Source organism: Sceloporus undulatus, chromosome 2 (assembly GCF_019175285.1).
Source record: "Sceloporus undulatus isolate JIND9_A2432 ecotype Alabama chromosome 2, SceUnd_v1.1, whole genome shotgun sequence".
Lineage (NCBI taxonomy): Eukaryota > Metazoa > Chordata > Lepidosauria > Squamata > Phrynosomatidae > Sceloporus > Sceloporus undulatus.
In genome coordinates, this window is record NC_056523.1 from 227,308,029 (window position 1) to 227,326,815 (window position 18,787).

Here is an 18,787-nt window from a genome sequence, read left to right on the forward strand (position 1 = left end):
AATATTTGCATTGTGGATCGAGAGTAACAATCTTATGTTAAAAATTCAGACATGTACTATCAACATGAAGAAATTAAAGGGACACAAAACACTTAATGACTTCTGACTGCTGTGATGTCTATAGAAAAATTGTATGTTTCCAAGGAATGGGAAAAATAGTCAAAGATTATGTATCAATAAATGTAAATTTATGTGAGAATAGTATCACTGGGTAAGAATAGTTTCCAACTTCTGTTTGAACAAACTTTTTTTTTAACCAGAAGTGCGTAAAGAAAAAACTGGTTTTCCAGGTTTGCGGCAGAAGCTGTTCATGTACCGGGTGATTGTGCCCATAAAATCACAAACATACCAATTCCCATCTCAACCCCAGTAAAGATTCTGCAACTCTTACATAAAGATTATATTTGAAAGCAACAAAAGAGTTGAACAAGTACCTGCACTGAGAGACCAGAATCCTTGTGCTGGTGTAACCAGAAGTCATAACGGTATAAAAAATTTTGTATGTTGTATAAGGAGGCATTGAGTACCTCCTTGCCCAGAGTTTTCCCCCTAGCTTCATAATCTCTGCTGGATTGTATTGAATTTTAGCTCTAACCTTCAGATCAAATGGCTACAGACAAGCCATGGGTGTGTCATAGGAGAGCTCCTTCTCATGGGTGCTCACCTGCTAGACATCACTTTATGCTCGGCCAGAGGTAGGTAGGATTTCAAGCAGATTATACACTTAATAATAATAATAATAATAATTAATAATAATAAAGAATGGAGAGACCTGGAACAGTTGAGGGGGAAGGGGTGGGAAGATTGCAATTAAATCACCTCTCATTTAGCCCCAGGTAAAGTACAAGAAAGATGAAGGCCTTTCCCAATGGCTTTTAGGTGCAGGGCCAAATGGCATATTGTGTTAATCAGCTTTAAAAAGAGTGTTGAAACTACCACTTTCACTCAAAGGCCCATTCTAGACAGGCCTTTAATACGCCCCCGTCACATGCTAGGGGTCGGCTGAGGACCTAGCGTCCATACCGGCCTCACCCCTATACACATGGGTGCCGCCATTTTTACGTGCCGGACGGTTAGCGTCCGCACGTCCCCCTGCGCTTGCGATGTCACGAGTACGCCATTTGCACACTCATGCGTTGCAAGCATGACGCAAAAAGAAGCCGCTTTTTGCGGCTTCTTTTTCCGCCGCCGGGAAGCCTCCCTGTTTAGTGGCTGAGGCTTCCCAGCGGCAGAAATGGAGGCGGCGGCAGGCCGCCCTTTTTGGGCGGTCTGTAAACCGCCAAAGAAAATCAGCTCTGCAGACCCCCTGAGCTGATTTTCCACTTGAAGCCACCATCTTCACCATCATCATCACTATAATTGCCCAAGAAAGGCAGACTTGTTAGCATTCAAAGTGCCACCTCCAAGCCCTGTTTTGTAGCTTCTTCAGTAGATAGTAGATTCCTAGACAGATGGCAGAAATGGACTTGCCCTCGGGTTCAACTGTACTTCTCAGAAGTGTGTACTTGGGCAAGGGACTGTGGTTTTTCTTCATTGCGCATGAATTTGTAAAAATCACAGCAAGTTACGTTGGCCGTGCCTCAGAGGCTTCTTGATATCAATATCACCATCATCATCATCATCATCATCATCATCATCATCACATCACTATAATTGTCCAAGAAAGGCAGACTTGTTAGCATTCAAAGTGCCATAAGTGCCACCTCCAAGCCCTGTTTTGTAGCTTCTTCAGTAGATAGAAACAGATTAAGCACCTGTCTGAGATTGCTGCTTAGATACCTTTTCCTTGCCTCAGCCTCAACATGACTTGTATGACACTTCTCTTCTTGCTACCTTATTTTCTTCCTTTATCCTTGTCCATAGATATTTCCACCATTCCGTCATGGTGAACCAAGACACAAAGCTTTTGGCTCCACTGTCTCCCAGATTTCAAATATAGGCTCTTCCTCTCTGTTGACTCAATGAAAAATCCAATCCATGCCCTGGTAATCTCTTGCCTTGACTGCTACATCCTTATCTCAGGTCTTTTACTGTCTCACCTTGGTCCATCTGCATGCATATTCAGCACTCTGTTGGCAAAATTATTGGCTCTCTCATCATCCTTCCTCTTCATTTCCTTGTACTGGCTCATCTTGCAATATCCACTCCTAGATCTTGCTCAAATTTCTTGTCCTTGCCTTCAGCCCCTCTATATAATCATGTCATGCCCTGCCCCTGTGCTATTTTTTATATATAATGATAGAGTTGGAAGAGACCACAAGGGCCATCCAGTCCAGCCCCCTGCCATGCAGAAACTCTCAATCAAACCATCCCCATTGACAGATGACCATCAAGTCTCTCCTTTTAAAAAATAAAGACATGGAAAGGTAAATATTTTTTCCCAAAAGGCTTCAAAGCTTTCACACTCAAATACTAGGAAAGGTATCAGTAATGTTTTCAGTAAAACATTGCAAAAATCAGCTGGTGGAGACTGATCCATACCAGATAATCCTAAACAAGTGGATTAAAGAAGTACTTTTTTAGCCTGTTTCAATTGGATATATCACAGATTTCTTGTAAGGAGGTGAAAACTAATTGTGGAAATGTACTGTGTGGGAACAGGGATTCAGTGACCATATCCATTTGTTAGTTCTTTCCCTTGGGCAAAGGATTAATGATCTTAAAGTATGCAGTCGTAGTGATCTTAAAGCATGCAACTGTTTAATCTACTAAATATGTAAGAGGACTTGTTATAATTGCATTTTGTGGAGAAGAGGATGTTCCTTGCATTCAACAGTTAGCCTGAACAAACTGCCAGTTTTGTTGATAACTGCCATCAAGTTGACGTCAACCTTTGGTGATCGCATAAATGAAAGACCTCCAGGTCACCCTATCATCCACAACCCTGCTCAGGTCTTGCAGACTCAGGGCCGCCATTGTGGCTTCCATGATTGAGTCTATCCATCTGGAATGCAGTCTTCCTCTTTTCCTTATCTTCTACCTTTTCAAGCATTATTGTCTTTTCTAGTGAGTCCTGTCTTCTCATGATATGGCCAAAGTACAAAAGCCTAAGTTTGATCATTTTGGCTTCTAGGGAGAGTTCAGGCTTGATTTGCTTTATGAACCTTTCTCTTTTTTTGGTCTTTTTAACAGTCCACAGTATCTACAGAACTCCAGCACCACATTTCTCCACTCCTATCAGCTTTCTCCAGTCTCCCGCTTTCAGAACCACACATCATAATGGGAAATACGATACCATGGGCAATCTTAACTTTAGTACAATGGTCTCTTCCCTTATGCGAGGATCTGTTCTGAAACACACACCCCCACCCCCGCATAAGGGAAATTCCACGTATGCTTGAGCACCATTAAAGACAATGTGACTTGTGCCTGCAGCGGTGCACACAATTACTTTTTCCGGTGCATGGCACCACTCTTCCAGTGCTGCTTCCAGTATTTCCTTTCCAACACTTTTTAATGTTTGGAAACAGGAGGCAGTCAGATGGAGGAAGATCTGGTGAGTAGGGCAGATGGTCTGTGTGCTTCAAGTTCTTCAAAACATCCATCATCTTGCCAGCCAAGTGAGCAGGTGGAAAAGAGAGAAAACCTTTCCTCAGCTTTGCTCGCCGCTTTTCCTTCAATGCCTCTTTTAATTGGTGCAGCAAGTTAGAGTAACCTTTTGCTTTAACTTTTTGGCCCTTCTGAAGACAGTCAGTCATCAAAATACATTCCTTATCCCCCCCAAAAAAATCCTATGGCCCTGACCTTTCCTGCTGACCCATGAGTCTTGAATTTCTTTGGCTGTGGAGAACCTGAATGCCGCCACTGCAAGGACTATTGTTTGGTCTCCAGATCATAGTGATGTAACCGTGTTTCATCAACAGTGACAAGTCATTCCAAAAATTATCACTAGATCACTCCAAATCCTGCAATTCATTTTTGAGGTATCCACTCAATTTCATTTGTGGTCAGCATTCAAACATATCAGCACTGACTTGACTAATGGCTTTTGTATAGCAACTACTCATGAATTATAAGCACAGTAGTTAGTTACTTTATTTTACAGTGCAAGCAGCAAGATTACAATACTGAATACAGAAAAATAAAAATTGAAAATATAAATGTAGAATATAGGTGAATAAAATTCACTACAAATGTAAATATAAAATCAAAGGATGTTAAGAGAAATATACATTTGTTAGACTCCCCCCTATTAATACAATATGATTAAATTGCTTTTATGATACAATATTCTGTGCTCTTCTGATACCAGTATTCTGGCCAATTTTTCATAACTTCAATCTCTCTGGTCTTAATGACAATTGACAGGAACTCAGCAACTGATAAAGATACATTCAGACATACATATCTTCTGACAAAATTTTAACGTAAAACCTTTTGGAGCAGCCTGACACACAGGCCAGTTCTGGCTGTAAAAGGTACAAGATAATAGAAACTGTTATTGTTTTGACCGTATGAGACCCACATGAGCCCCGCGAGGGTCTTGTGAAAGTGGACAACCCAGCATACCTGCCCATCATGGAGTACAATCTTCTGATTTTCTTTCCATTCCTCCAAGTGGGCAGGAAATGTTATTTCCCTTCTCACTGTAGAAAACTGAGTAATTAAAGTGTGTCATCTCACATGAACTGACATCTGAAATTCTCTGAGCACATTTAGTAGGAATATGTTTTTACGTCAGCCCCTGGGTGGCGCCAGTAACTTTCACGTAATTTCATAGTGTGTGGGATCCCATGAACTCTGTTGTCTGCTTTAAAAGTCATTTTACCCTGGAGAGTCCTGAATTGTTTTCTGTAATTCCCCTTAGATTCCCCATTAATCTGAACCAAAATCCATTATATTTGCTGAATGTCTTTTCACAGGAATCAACAAATGGGATTCTGGACTGGCTAATGGCTTAAATTTTAATATGACAAAAACAGTGATTGGATTAGGATATCCCTGAGATATATGGATGGGGAAGTTTGGCTGGGGACACAAGAGGGGATAGCCAGTGAGACTGCTCTACAGCTTTGGATCCAAGGAGGTCCTTTGTCTCAATCTTCTAGAGGAAATGTAGATTACTTGGGAGAAGGAAGGAGTGCTTAATTCATGCATTTGGATTTGATGGTCTTCTTCATACACATGCCTTGGGACATGTTTCTTTTTTCCTAGGAACTTGACTCAGGGGCTCGGCAGACTGCTGTTAAGAGGTGGTGCCACGCTGCCCCTGGAAGCCCTGGATTGGAGACGTGGCAACCACACACCTTGCACAAAGTGGCTTCTTTTTGTGCCGTGGAAACAGCACCCTTTCTGGTGCTGCCACAGCTTTTCTACAGCTCTTTGGTGCAGTGTGTAACACTGTGCCAAAGACACGGCATCACACCACCTGCCATGTGGTTGGTTGGGCAGTGTGACGCCGGCATGATGCCGACATGGGAGCAGGTAGCAGGCAGTCACCATGCCCGCACTCTGCCCTCACACTGGCATTTTTTGCTGGTCTGTTGAGGGCCAGAATGTTCTGAAAGGTCATCAGTCTCTCAAAAGCATAGTTCTGGTTGGATTAAGCCCTGCCTTTTCATGTCATTAGATAGCTATAACTAGCTATAGAGGAAGGAGCTGGCAAACCCACCTCTGAGTATTCCTTGCCTATGAATTGTATGGAGTCAGTATACATTAAAGGGTAACTTGAAGGAGCATACACACACAGAACAAGAAAGGCAATTTTTTTTTAATTGGGGGTGGGATAATGTGGGACGTCAGTTAATGCACCATCCCTCTCTATCTCCCCACAGGTGGATGCCATCCGGGTTAATGTAAAGAGTGACTCTGAAGACCTTCAGTATCCAGTCTTGTTTGTTGTTCGGCAGCAAAAGGGCGTGCTATCCTGGCAGGTCCCACTTGTTTTTCATGGCCTGTAAGTACTCGTAGTGCTACTATTATCCCCCTTGAGATGTTTGACATTATACATTTCATACACTGTACATTTCAGACACAGAATCCCTTTGACTGAAAAGAGGGAAATAGTACATATTTGTGTCACAGCCCCCTACTATCCAGATGCCTTAAGAATTGGGAGTTCTAGTGTTCCCTGTGCATCAATGTCTTCCTTTACCTTTTCTACTGTCCTGAATTTTACATACAGTATTTGCACAAGTGCACACACACACACACACTGAGAGAGAGAGAGAGAGAGAGAGAGAGAGATGCACAAACAAAAACACACATTTTATATGCACTGGCTTTTGCCCTAATCCATTTGCAAATACTTCATGAATAAATACAAAACAGTTACAATTTCAACAACACAATTATATCACTAATGTAAATATAAGGTGTAACGGTGGAAATTATCATGATATACGGTTTATTAAAACAAGCTATGCTGAATTCAGAAAAGAATCATGGATGTTTACTATTACAAATACACTGGTGCCTCGGGATACGAAATGATCGGGTTACGAAATTTCCGGGATACGAAAAAGTTGGATTGGAAAAAACTTTCGGGTTACAAAATATTTTTCGGGTTACGAAATTCATTTCGGCGCGAAATTCAAATGCTGCAAAGTGCAGCTATAGGCTTTCCAGTGCTAACGGAAAGCCTTTTCGGGTTACGAAATTTTCGGGTTACGAAAGGAATGGCGGAACGAATTAATTTCGTAACCCGAGGTAGCAGTGTACTGATATCAGTCGTATGGAGTAGAGGAACTTCTGAGAGAGAGAAGGAAACTGAGGAGGAGCTGTTAAATCATAATTGATTAGGAAGTTCCAGTGTATCACTAGAGGCTTTAATCAAGTTAATGGATTTTTATCATCCAACATGTTTTATTAATGGGTTTACCTATTGATTTGTGTTATCAGTTATAGTTTTGTGATTGGCTGGTGTTAATAATATAATGGCCACTTTCAATATTTTTGCATTTAATTTCTCTTTTATCTGTCTGCAATCCTACTTTCAGGTAGGTCTATTGTATATGTTCCTGAAATTCTGGGTAACACTTCATGCGTCTCATGAAATAAACTATAGTCTACCAAAAAAACATGACATAAAACTTTTATTAGCAGGTAAGGTGCTCCAGGACTCTTTGTTGTAACTTGAATCTGGATCAACATGGCTGACCTTCTAGGACACCAGTGGGCAAAAGACAGGTCTGGACCAACACAGTCCATATGGATGTTTTAACAGCTTTGACCTCTTCAGACTCTCTGACCTACCCTTTTCTGGCAAAAAGGATGATTTGCCACTCCCGATTCTGTTCCACCCTGATTTCTGAAGTGATTTCAAAAGATCCCTCATTCTCACTACGAAAAGGGACCTTTGGTGCAATCACTTATTTTCCTGGCCACGCTTGTCGTTCCCATTAGTTGGAGCCAGGGAAGGCGGCAACCCTTCAGCCAGTCGCTCCCCATAACAGGAACCCCTGTGGAAGGCTTTCTCTCTTCGTTCCCTCCCCTCCCTCCCTTTCTTCATTCCTTCCTTTTCCCTCTCCCTCTTTTTTTCCTTGCCTTGCTCTCTTGGATGCAGCCCAAGCCAAGCTGCCGAGGGTTTCAAAGGGGGAAAGCTGCCTTCGCTGCCCGGTGCTGGCTGGCTCCCCACACCGCTTGCCTGGTGCAGACTGGCTCCATGTGCTGCTGCTGCTGTGGTGTGGAGGGCCAGCCTTCACCAGGCAAGCGGCACGGGGAGCCAGCCTGCACTGGGCAAGCCGTGGCGCAGCACCAGCAGCAGTGCAGGGAGCTAGCCTGAACCAGGCAAGCAGCGGTGGCTTTCCCCCTTTGTAACCCTCAGGAGCTCAGCTTGGGCTGTATTCAAGGGAGCAAGGCAAGGCCGTGAAACCTGGGAGGAGGAGGAGGCGAGAGACAATTAAAAAAATTATGGAACTAATTGAAAAATTGATCTATTGTTAAAGCAAGTAGTTGTTTTGCCATTATATTGATTTTTCGATCAATTTTTGTACAAAAAAAAGAATCAATTCTGATCGGGTGTTCCCACTTATTTGGCATGCTTTAGAATCTATTCTTTTATAAAAAAAATTCAAAGTAGTGTCAGGAAACCCTGGTTTTTTATGTTTGCCCCACTTCTTTCCTCCTCCAATTGCTCAAATGAGGATCAGAAGCGGTTTCAAATGGGAATGAGGGTCATTTGCCCCGAATCAGGAATCGGGGCAATTTACAGTGGGAATGACCCCCTGGAAGCCTCCCAGCAATTTACCTTTCAGACAGGTTGCACAACCTTCCGGAATTAATACAGCCGCCATCACCACCTTTAAAAAAACAGCACTCGACTTCCAGACATCTTTAAAAAGAACTGTTTCATATTCTTTTGGCAGTCTATGCAGCCCCAAAGAGTCCAGGAGCAGGAAACTGGCCCCAGTCCTCTTGCAGTTGTTCACTTCTGCTCTAGAATGCGCTACAGTTGCCATGTTCCTTGGTTATGAGATCTAATGATTTTGTTCATGTGCTTGCAGTTACCAGAGGAGTTATAATTACACAGAGGTGAGCCGAACTCTTTGCCCATCAGAGCCCACACCTGAAAATGGGCCTTCAGAGCAGATCCTATTTGTAGATGTGGCTTCCATGGCCCCCTATAATGCCCACTATGTACTGCAAGTTACCAGGATCAAGAACTTCCAGCTTCGGTGAGCGGTCAGCATTTTGTTACCTGAAAATATTTTTGACTGTATTGACTGTGGCACTTACATACATAAGGAAGATATTATGTTACTCTGAGAAAAAGTACAAAGTCTGAGCTGCCCTTGAGTAGTGAATGGCATGTTATCTTAGTTTGGAGGAAGATGAATTTGTAGCCAAAACTGCATAATGTTAGTGGATCACTCCTCTACTTTGCTCTGTGTTGAATCCAACCCTGGAGTGTCAGTAACTTCCTCTTGCTTTATATCGTTCAAAGCAGCATCCTTTGTGATTGACAGCATAGAGAGTGTGACAGCATAGAGAGTGCGTGCACAGCAGCATATGCATGCACAGAACTACATACAACCATGTGCAACCTAGTTGTGTCTATCTTGGAGCATGCTGCAGCTGTGTGTGATTGATGTCACAAGATAAGTTGTGTGAGAATTTTCCACTTTTCCACCATTGAATAGCCACAGAAGCACAGGGGAACATGGATGAGTGTCATGCAGCCCATGCTCCCCTACCATTTTCCCACCTCGTGGTAGTTCTTGCCTTCAAAGCTGCACAATATTGGCCAAAAGTCTAGCTTTTGTCTTTAAACAGCACAGTACTGCATTAAAAGAAAGTGCCCCTGGGAATATGTATTGTATGATGCTGCAGAAAAGTAGTGTAATGTTAAGCACAGTGTTGAACCACAAGTGATAAATCTACAAATTTGCAGATTTCACCAAATCAGGAGGAGTAGCTAATACCCCAGAGGAGGGGATCAAAATTAAAAATGACCTTAATAGATTAGAAATCTGGGCCAAAACTAGCAAAATGAATTTCAACAGGGAGAAATGTAAGGTACTGCACTTAGGCAGGAAAAAAATGAAATGCATAAGTATAGGATGGGGGACTCCTGGCTTAACAAGACTACATAAGAAAGGGATCTAGGAGTCCTAGTAGACTCCTAGTAGACCACAGGTTGAACATGAGCCAACAGTGTGATGCGACACCTAAAAAAGCCAATGTGATTCTAGGCTGCATCAATAGAAGTATAGTGTCTAGATCAAGGGAAGTAATAATGCTACTCTATTCCGCTTTGGTCAGGCCTCACCTAGAATACTGTGTCCAGTTCTGGGCACCACAGTTCAGAATGGATGTTGAGAATCTGGAGCATGTCCAGAGGAGGGTGACTAAAATGGTGAAGGATCTGGAATCCATACCCTAGGAGGAGAGACTGAGGGAGCGGGGTATGAAATCTCCATGGCAGAGAAAGATGCCAGCCAGAGATGCTGGCAAAACGTCAGGAATAAACTCTGCTAGAACATGGCCACATAGCCCGAAAAACCCACAAAAAACTATGGAGCTGGGTATGTTTAGGTTGGAGAAGCGAAGGTTAAGAGGTGATATGATAGCCCTGTTTAAACATTTGAAGGGATGGAGCAAGCTTGTTTTCTGCTGCTCCAAAGAATAGGACCCAGAAGAATGAGATTCCACCTCATCATTAAGAAGAACCTACTGACAGTAAGAGCTGTTTGACTGTGGAAGATGCTCCCTTGGAGAGTGGTGGAGTCTCCTACTTTGGAGGTCTTTAAACAGAGGCTAGATAGCCATCTGTCAAAGGGAGAGCTTTGATTCTCCCTATATCTCCCTGCATGGCAGAATGGGGTTGGATTGGATGGCCCTTGAGGTCTCTTCCAACTCTATGATTCTATGATTCTCCTTCTGGAACAAGCCTGAGTAGCATTAGACAGCCACAGTTGAAAGCAACTGTTTTCTCCCAGGTGCAATACTTTTCTCCAATAGGAGTATAGTAGTTCATTTGCATGGGATAGGCATGTGTTCACCTTAGCCTGTTCCCTTTCTTCTTGCTGTCTCAAATGCTGGCTGTGTCTTACTGAACCCTACTGAGAACTGAGCACCTTTGCTGTCTCAATTATCAGGCTCTGGTTTGATTTCCAAGAGGAAGATTGAAGTAAGCATGGAGAAACAGTTTGAAATCCATTCCACATTTCATTTAATTGTAATTGCTTTTGATTATGTGTATGTGTTTTTACTGCTGTACACCGCCCTGATTGCAAGAAGGGCGGTATAAAAATAAAACTTTTATTTATTATTTTATTATTTTCCAGACAGCAAATGAGTGTTCCCACTTCTGCCGCATTGTTTTTTGGGGGGGTTTGATCCTAGAATTTGACAGAGACTTGGAACTAGGCTTTCATTGTATTTCACTGGTGCCAAATTTTGGAGGCATTAGAAGGAACAATTGTAAAACACAAAGAACATGCTTTCTGGCACTGTAATCTGCATGCGGTTGCTGCAACTTTAGTGAATCAGAAACTGAGCTCATATGTTCATTTGTTACACTGAATATAGATAAGTGATAGATTAGGGTAAACAAGTTGTGGATACAACCCTCAAAACATTGTTGCTTACCCATTCCATAATTCTTACAATGTAGAATTTTCTTATGTGAATTCGAAGGCTTTCATGGCCAGTATCCATAGTTTTTTGTGGGTTTTTCAGGCTCTGTGGCCATGTTCTAGAAGAGTTTCTTCCTGACGTTTTGCCAGCTGTGGCTGGCATCTTCAGAGATGCTTGCCTGGAAAAAGTTGGGTATATATATACTGTGTGAGCCTGGGAATTGGTTTGCGGATGACTAGGAAATCAAAAAAGAACAATACACATGCAAATCACTCCTGCATTCCCAGGCTCACACAGTATATATACCCAACTTTTTCCAGGCAAGCATTCTCTGAGATTCTAGAACATGGCCACAGAGCCCGAAAAACCCACAAAAAACTATAGAATTTTCTTCTTTTTCAGGATGAACACTGCTTTCACATTCAATGCCAGCCCTTCCCAACCTCAGGTGAGTTAGAATACTGTTGGGTGTATATATTTTATTTTATTTTATTTTATTTTATTTTATGTATATCCCACTTTTAACTAGGGTTAGGACAGTGGCATCACTAGGGTTGGTGTCACCCTAATGTGGTAGCTCATGGTGTGAAAAAACAATACCAACCTCCAAACTGTGGATTTCATCTTCTTTTCCACATCTTCCCTGGCCCTGACCCTCAGGTGTCTCCAGTGCCAGTTTCCAATTGCAGCTGATTAAAATTAAGATCCTTGTCATGCCTACACACAGAAACATAAACAGACAAAGCCAGTCTACACCAACCAAACTTATCAAATTTGCAGATGACACCAAATTAGGAGGAATAACTAATACTCCAGAGGACAGGATAAAAATTCAAAACGACCTGAATAGACTAGAAAGCTGGGCCAAAGCTAACAAAATGAAATTCAACATGGAGAAATGTAAGGTACTGCACTTAGAATGGAAAAATGAAATGCACAGATATAGGATGGGGGACACTTGGCTGAACGAGGCTACATATGAAAGGGATTTGGGAGTGTAAGTAGACCACAAGTTGAATATGAGTCAACAGTGCGATGCGGCAGCTAAAAAGGCCAATGAAATTTTAGGCTGCATAATTAAAAGTATAGTGGCTAGATCAAGAGAAGTAATAGTGCCACTGTATTCTGCTCTGGTCAGGCCCCACCTGGAATATTGTGTCCTGTTCTGGGCACCACAATTCAAAAAGGACATTGAGAAACTGGAGCGTGTCCAGAGGAGGGCAACTAAAATGGTGAAAGGTCTGGAAACCATGTCCTATGAGGATAGGGTTGCCATAATTCCCTTTCACAAAACCGGGACGAAATGTAGGACATGATTTAGCACAAAATGTAGGGCAAAATATAGGACAGAATATAGGATGTTTCAGAAAAATGGAGGACGAACACATTAATAAAAAACCAATATAAATTCATGCTTCTAACTCATGCTCTAAATGGAGGACATTTTGACATTCTTCCTGGATAGAAGTTTGGGATGTAGCTTGGTCTGGAGGACTAGGACTCTGGAGACCAGGATTCGATTCCCTGCCTATTGGGTAACCTCAAGCAAGCAAGTCACACTCTCTCAGCCTCCTCAGCAAAAAGCCATGGCAAACCTCCTCTGAACAAATCTTGCCAAGCAAACCCCAGGATAGGTTTGCTTTAAAATCTCCAATCTGTACAAAAATAATCTTAAAATCTTTTTCTCTCCCCATAGTATTTTCTGTACAGTTTCCCTCCAGATGTGGATTCCGTCGTTGTCAAAGTGAGATCTGAGTCCGTCTACCCCTGTTCCGTTGTCTCCATTCAGGATACTGTGGTAAATTCTTGCATAGTCTGTTTGTGTGTGTAGTGTGTGATAGAAGGAGTTCATAGCCTCCAGCACCACTCAGCTGGGCAGACAGACTGCATATCAATGGCACCTTGGTTCTGCCTGGACTGAGTTTCAGTTCATTCATACTCTTCCAGTCCATTTACAGACTCAAAGCCCAGTTACTGTTTCACCTATATTTGAGAAAAAGGAGGGATGGACCTCAGGGTCATCTACAGACTTATAACACATCTTCCCTCTAACAACCACTCCACAGCAATTCATGATCTTTAAAAAGATAGCCTAAAAGTGGCTAGCCTAGGGTATTTGACACCTAGCGCTCCGTTCTGGCATTATTAATTATTTAATTAATTAATTTTGCAGCATTATGCCCAGAATGGGTGCTGCAAGGTCTGGAGAGCCACAGTTGTCCAACCCTCTCTAGATTTCACTTAAATTTAGTTTCAGACCTAGTTATGGGACACAAAATGCTTAGACCTCTGTTTAACTTTCAATCCCATCAACCATACCATTCTTAGCAGCTGCCTCAAATGGGGCCTGGAAGTACTAGTTTACAGTGGTTGCAGCATTTTTTATTGGGGTAGTTTCAGAAGATGTTTTTGTTTTAACAACATGGCCATTTGCCTTCAGTGATCCCCATGGTTCCATTTTGTCCCTCACGTTATTGAAGCACTCACGAGGGAATGGGCAACTCTGCAGGGTCAGGGGGCCAATTTTTCTCCAGCCGCCCATGGGCTTCATAAACCCCCAACATCAAAATACTTCTGTTTTCATTGGTGTTCTTCTCAAAAAGGTGATCAGAAGTGACTAGAAGATTATAATGAAAGTATTTGGGGTGGTGTAAGGTTCTGAGAGGTTGGATGTATGTGTGTGATTTGTGCATTTGGGGGCTTTTTTGTGTTGTTTTCAGGTAAAAATTGCCTAGAGATCATACTGAAAATTCTAAAAATGGGGAGTTTGGGGCTTTGAGAGGTTGCAAAAGTGGATTCTGTGGGTCACATGTGGGATGATGTGGCACATGGGCTTCATTTTCCTAACCCTGATATACACCAAACTGCAGTGGGATGTCATCCAGAATACATCCTGTGCTCATGATGACACCCAGAGTTTTTGAAATAATTTAAGGAAGCTATTCAACTTTTGAAATTGTGTTTAATGCTGCTAATTAACTGGATAATGGTAAACAAATCCAAGCTTAATATAAAACAAGGTAGGCCCTGTTATAGAAACGTGTGACGCTATAGCCAGTCTTCGCAAGTGCTTCAGTCTGAAGAATCCTTGTACCAGGAGGAAGGTGGGGTATAATAATAATAATAATAATAACAACAACAACAACAACAACAACAACAGAAATAATTGCCTTTCCCACAAGCGGTGCTTCTCTTCAGCTCTTCTCAGAATGTATAAACAGTCATTCTGGGCAACTTGTAGACATTCACAGCAACCGGAGTCCCAGCCCAGTTCAATCCTCTCTGTTGTGTCTTGCTGGCTGGCAGAATGCTTTCTTCCCTCCAATCAATATTTTTAGCAAACAATATGAAAAGGACCAAGTGAAAGAGGTATTGATATGTAAAACGAACAAGGAAATTATGCTAAAAAAATAATACAAAGAAGGCAAGAAAAAAGTGCACACACAACAGCTGAGCTGATCCATTTGTGGCAATATATGCAAGGGTTAGAAAAATGAAAAGAGTTTATTGGGAGGAAAAACGATAACTATTACAAGTACTATAAAATTAGTACACTTAGAAGATTTTACAGTATAAGGATCTGGGTTATCAAAATGACAACAAAACAAAATTTGACTTGGATCTCATGCAAAGGAATAGTTTTGAGCAGTGGCCCTGAAGTGATCCCAGAGAAAGCATCACACAGGGTGCAGTGTGTATAATGTATAGCACAGAGCTGCAGTTTGGAGAAGGCTTTGTGCAAATTAACTTTAGTAGAAAAAGTAAAGTGATAATGTAATAAGCTTGTCCAATTGTTGCAGTGCCCAGTTTATGATTTGGACCACAATGTGGAATTTAATGGAATTTACCAGTCCATGACAAAACAGGCAGCCATCACTGTACAGGTGAGTTGCTGTTCATTATGCTGTTTTGCAGCACTGTTTTTATCTAGTGTTTTCTTGGCATGACGGTGTTTAGTGGGGACCTGCCACTGAATTCCTCTAAGACTGAGAGAGTATGACTTGCCCAAGGCACTCAGTAGTTTTACATAGCTGTGCATGAATTCAAGCCTTAGTCTCCCAGAGCCATTGTTCAAACGGGTCCAACTTTTGTTCTAAATTTGTTCAAACTTTTGTTCTAAATTTGAAATAAAAGGCACAATAGAAGTCTGGTCTCTAAAAGTATATAATGGCTCCTTTGAACCCAAAGTTTTCTCCTCCAACAGAAACTGACTTCACATAAATCAAACTAATGAAGTGATTTACTATGAGTCAGACAAAGGGCTTGAACCACAACATACAGAAGTGCTTCACTGAATCCACTCTCTTCTCTCTTTCAGGATCCAATTACCAATCTCTCTCCCTCCTCCCCTTTGGTTGCATCCACACTGCAGAAATAATCTAGGCTGACACCATTTTCACTGCCATGGTTCAATGCTATGGGATTCTGGGAAGAGTAGTTTGTTGTGGCACCACAGCTCTCCTCTCAGGGGAGTTCCACTCTGGTGCTGCAACCACCTACCATTCCCAGGATTCCATAGCATTGAGTCATGACAGTTCAAGTGGTGGTACAGCGGATTATTTCTGCAGTGTGGGTGCAGCCATAGTGCAGGGACGTAGCCAGGGGGGGGGTTCTTGGGTTCCGGACCCCCCCTTCCATTAGAAAAATGAATGGTGTGTGCTGCTGCACCGCTACACCCAAGCCCCAATATAATGGTGGCACTTAGTCTGGACCTCCCTTTCCTAAAATCCTAGCTACATCCCTGCATAGTGTCTTTTGTATTTTTCTCAAATTCTTCTTGGTGCAATATCTGAATTGGCTACTTGGGTACACTAGAGAGCATTTTCTCGTGTTTACTGAATTTTCAAAGGCAAATTAATAATGGTATATATAGCTTGTTGGTAATGTGTGACTCCATGAATTTCAATAACAGTAAGAAGTACTTGTTTGGGAGATCAGAGAAACAAGCAAAGCCATTAGTTCTTTTGGAAAAATAACTTTCCATGTCTGGGAGTGGCTTGCCTGGGAATATGACCTGGCTTTGAAGATTATCCTATATCCTGTGTCCAATAGTAACATGGAAGGCCCAGCCTTAAATATTTTTTCCCTATCTTATGCAGAAAAGGGACTTCCAAGGCAAGCAGTTCTTTGTTGTGTTTGTTATAAAGCCGGAGGACTATGCCTGTGGGGGATCGATGCCATACTCTGTTAGAGGTAAGCTGTCTAATACTTGAAGGACTGGAAAAAAACAGACCATTCACACAACACCATCCAGGACACTCTCAGTGGAACATTGATATTCTTACTGGATTGTTATCTGTTCTTTACTGAAGTAACAGATACATAGGAAATGTCATCCTTTGGTCAAGTGCAGCATGATCCCAAAGAACAAGGGGCCAGGAAAAGAAAACAGGATGTTCCCAGCTGGGTATCCTCATGGAATCTTATAAATAATATGAATTATATGTGTCAGAATATTATCAAAATATGAGATTGGGTCTGACAGTCAAATTGACAGTTGGAAAATCCTCTCTTACCATATATAAATTTAAATTGTACACAGTGGGAAACTCCCAAACTCTGAATAGGTAAAGTATGTATGGTCTCAGAAATGTTAATACAAGTTTATAACATGAAAGTGTCATCATCATTATCATTATCATCCACTGGTGACTGGTGCTCTTGTAGCACTTCCAAAGAAACTGACAAAACACCTGAATGAAATGAAATTGCTATAGACAGGATCAAAATAGCATACAGTGAGACTTCAGTATCTGCGGACTTGCCATCTGTGAACACCCGAATGGGACAATTACTTGATTGTGCCACCATTAGGGACAGCCCCTTTTGTCCCAGTGGTGGAGGGGGGATGTCCCTAATAGCAGCACACCCAAGTGCCCATTGAGATAATGCCGGCTTGCGCATCTGTTGCTTTTGGTATCCGCAGGGGAGGGGTCCAGAACGGATCCTCCACAGATACTAAGGTCCCACTGTAATTGCAAAAGTGACACTACTTGGAATGTGCCATAGTATCCACTGAGTCCTACATTCTTAGAATTAGCCAGTCAAAATTCCAGTCAGGATCATCTAGTAGACTGTGCAACTGAGAATAATTTTATAATTTGGGGTCTTAATTTCCTCCCATCCCTGCAGTATACTGGATGAGGATCCTGTGGTCCTGGATGAAATAGGTTATCTAAATCCATTTCTATCTGGTTTTAGCCTGGCTATGGGACAGAGACTGCTTTTTTCACCTTGGTAGGTGACCTACGGAGGAAACTGGACAGGGTTTCTGTTGATTCTGCTGGACCTCTCAGTGGCTTTTGATACCATCAACCGTGGTATCCTTCTGGGTCACCTCTCTGGGATGGGAGTTTGGGGCACTGTTATGCACTGGCCTTTGAGGAGAGGACTGGGAAAGTGCGACCTGTTCAACACTCTGGCCAGTATCCTGTGGTGTTCCCCAGGGGTTGATTCTGTCCCCTGTGCTCTTTAATGTCTACGGGAAACTGCTGGGAGAGGCCATCCAAAGTTTTGAGGTTAGTGTCACCAGTATGCTGATGACACCCATCTCTATCTCTCCTTTCCAACTGTCCAAGGAAGCTGTTTTTGTCCTAAACCAGTGTCTGCTGTCAGTAATGGACTGGAGGTGTTTGAACAAATTGAAACTTAATCCAGACAAGATAGAAGTGTTCCTGGTCAGTCATAATGCAGATGTTTTAATATTAGTATTATTTGTTTATTTTTTTAACTTTTGTGGTTAATGTTTTTGTTCTCTCTTTTTAAAATTATTGTAAGCTACTTTGAATTCCCTTTTGGGAGAAAGGTCGGATATAAATCCAGCAAATTGATAAATAAATAGTACCAGTGGGGAGCCTCTGGCTCAATCTGCCATAGTCCCTCCCCAACCTCCTCACCTTGGAAGGAAGGAGGGTCAGTCAGGAGTCAATGGGGAGCCTGGGGGGCTTCCCTCACCTCTTGGGAACATACTTCTGCTCCAAGAAAACTTTCCTTTTCTGAATGCAGAGAAAGAAAAGGCAGCCAGCTGGTAATTGAGAAAGAGATTACACACACTCTCTCTCTCTCTGCACCATAAATTTACTGTACTTCCCAAATGCATCAGCACTGAGACTGAGAGAGACCATGGATTCAAGTCTGTTTCCCCTTTCTTTTCTGTGATCTGTTCTACAGAGCTGATCTTATAGATATGTATGTAATGTGATTGGTAGTGCCCCTGCCCATGGTTGGTATGTGGTCCCCAATAGATTTTCCCCAAGACAAGGTGGCTCTCTTACTAAAACGTTTCTCACTTTATTCCCACGTTGGCCTTTCCCCCCTTTTTTTCACTTCCTACTTTTTTGTAGACCTATCAAAACAGCATCATTCATACAGACTCTAATCTTTCAGTGCTACATTTTGGAGGGATATGCCGGAAATCTCGCTGGAGGTTAAGATGATTAAACTGAGGCTGTCCTACTTTGGCCAAATCATGAGAAGGCATGAATCACTGGAAAAGACAATAATGCTAGGAAAGGTGAAGGGGTGTAGAAGGAGAAGAGACCCCATGCTAGATGGATGGACTTAACTGGGGACATCACAGGTCTGAATCTGCAGGAACTAAGTAGAGCAGTCTTGGGGTGCATTCCCACTATGGTTTAAACAGGATTGTGTCAAATCACGATCTGGTTTAAACCACTATGGTTGCCACTTGGGAATCGATTTGGAATCGATTCCTAAGGGGGGGGGGGCATAGTTCCAGTCCATTTAACCTTATTTGAGAACAAATTGA

At 42.2% G+C, this 18,787-nt stretch overlaps 2 protein-coding genes across 4 annotated transcripts in view; one reads left to right on the forward strand and one right to left on the reverse strand.

The window, feature by feature from the left end:
* The window catches only part of NAA50 (N-alpha-acetyltransferase 50, NatE catalytic subunit), a 293,674-nt gene that overhangs the window by 144,708 nt on the left and 130,179 nt on the right, over nucleotides 1–18,787 (reverse strand). The gene's annotated exons all lie outside the window — the stretch shown is intronic.
* Nucleotides 1–18,787, forward strand: part of SIDT1 (SID1 transmembrane family member 1) — a 75,399-nt gene that overhangs the window by 14,913 nt on the left and 41,699 nt on the right. The window contains 6 exon segments of the mRNA XM_042448379.1: nucleotides 5,775–5,896; nucleotides 8,445–8,615; nucleotides 11,422–11,467; nucleotides 12,716–12,817; nucleotides 14,820–14,903; nucleotides 16,119–16,212. Coding sequence (XP_042304313.1) covers nucleotides 5,775–5,896; nucleotides 8,445–8,615; nucleotides 11,422–11,467; nucleotides 12,716–12,817; nucleotides 14,820–14,903; nucleotides 16,119–16,212 — 619 coding nt within the window.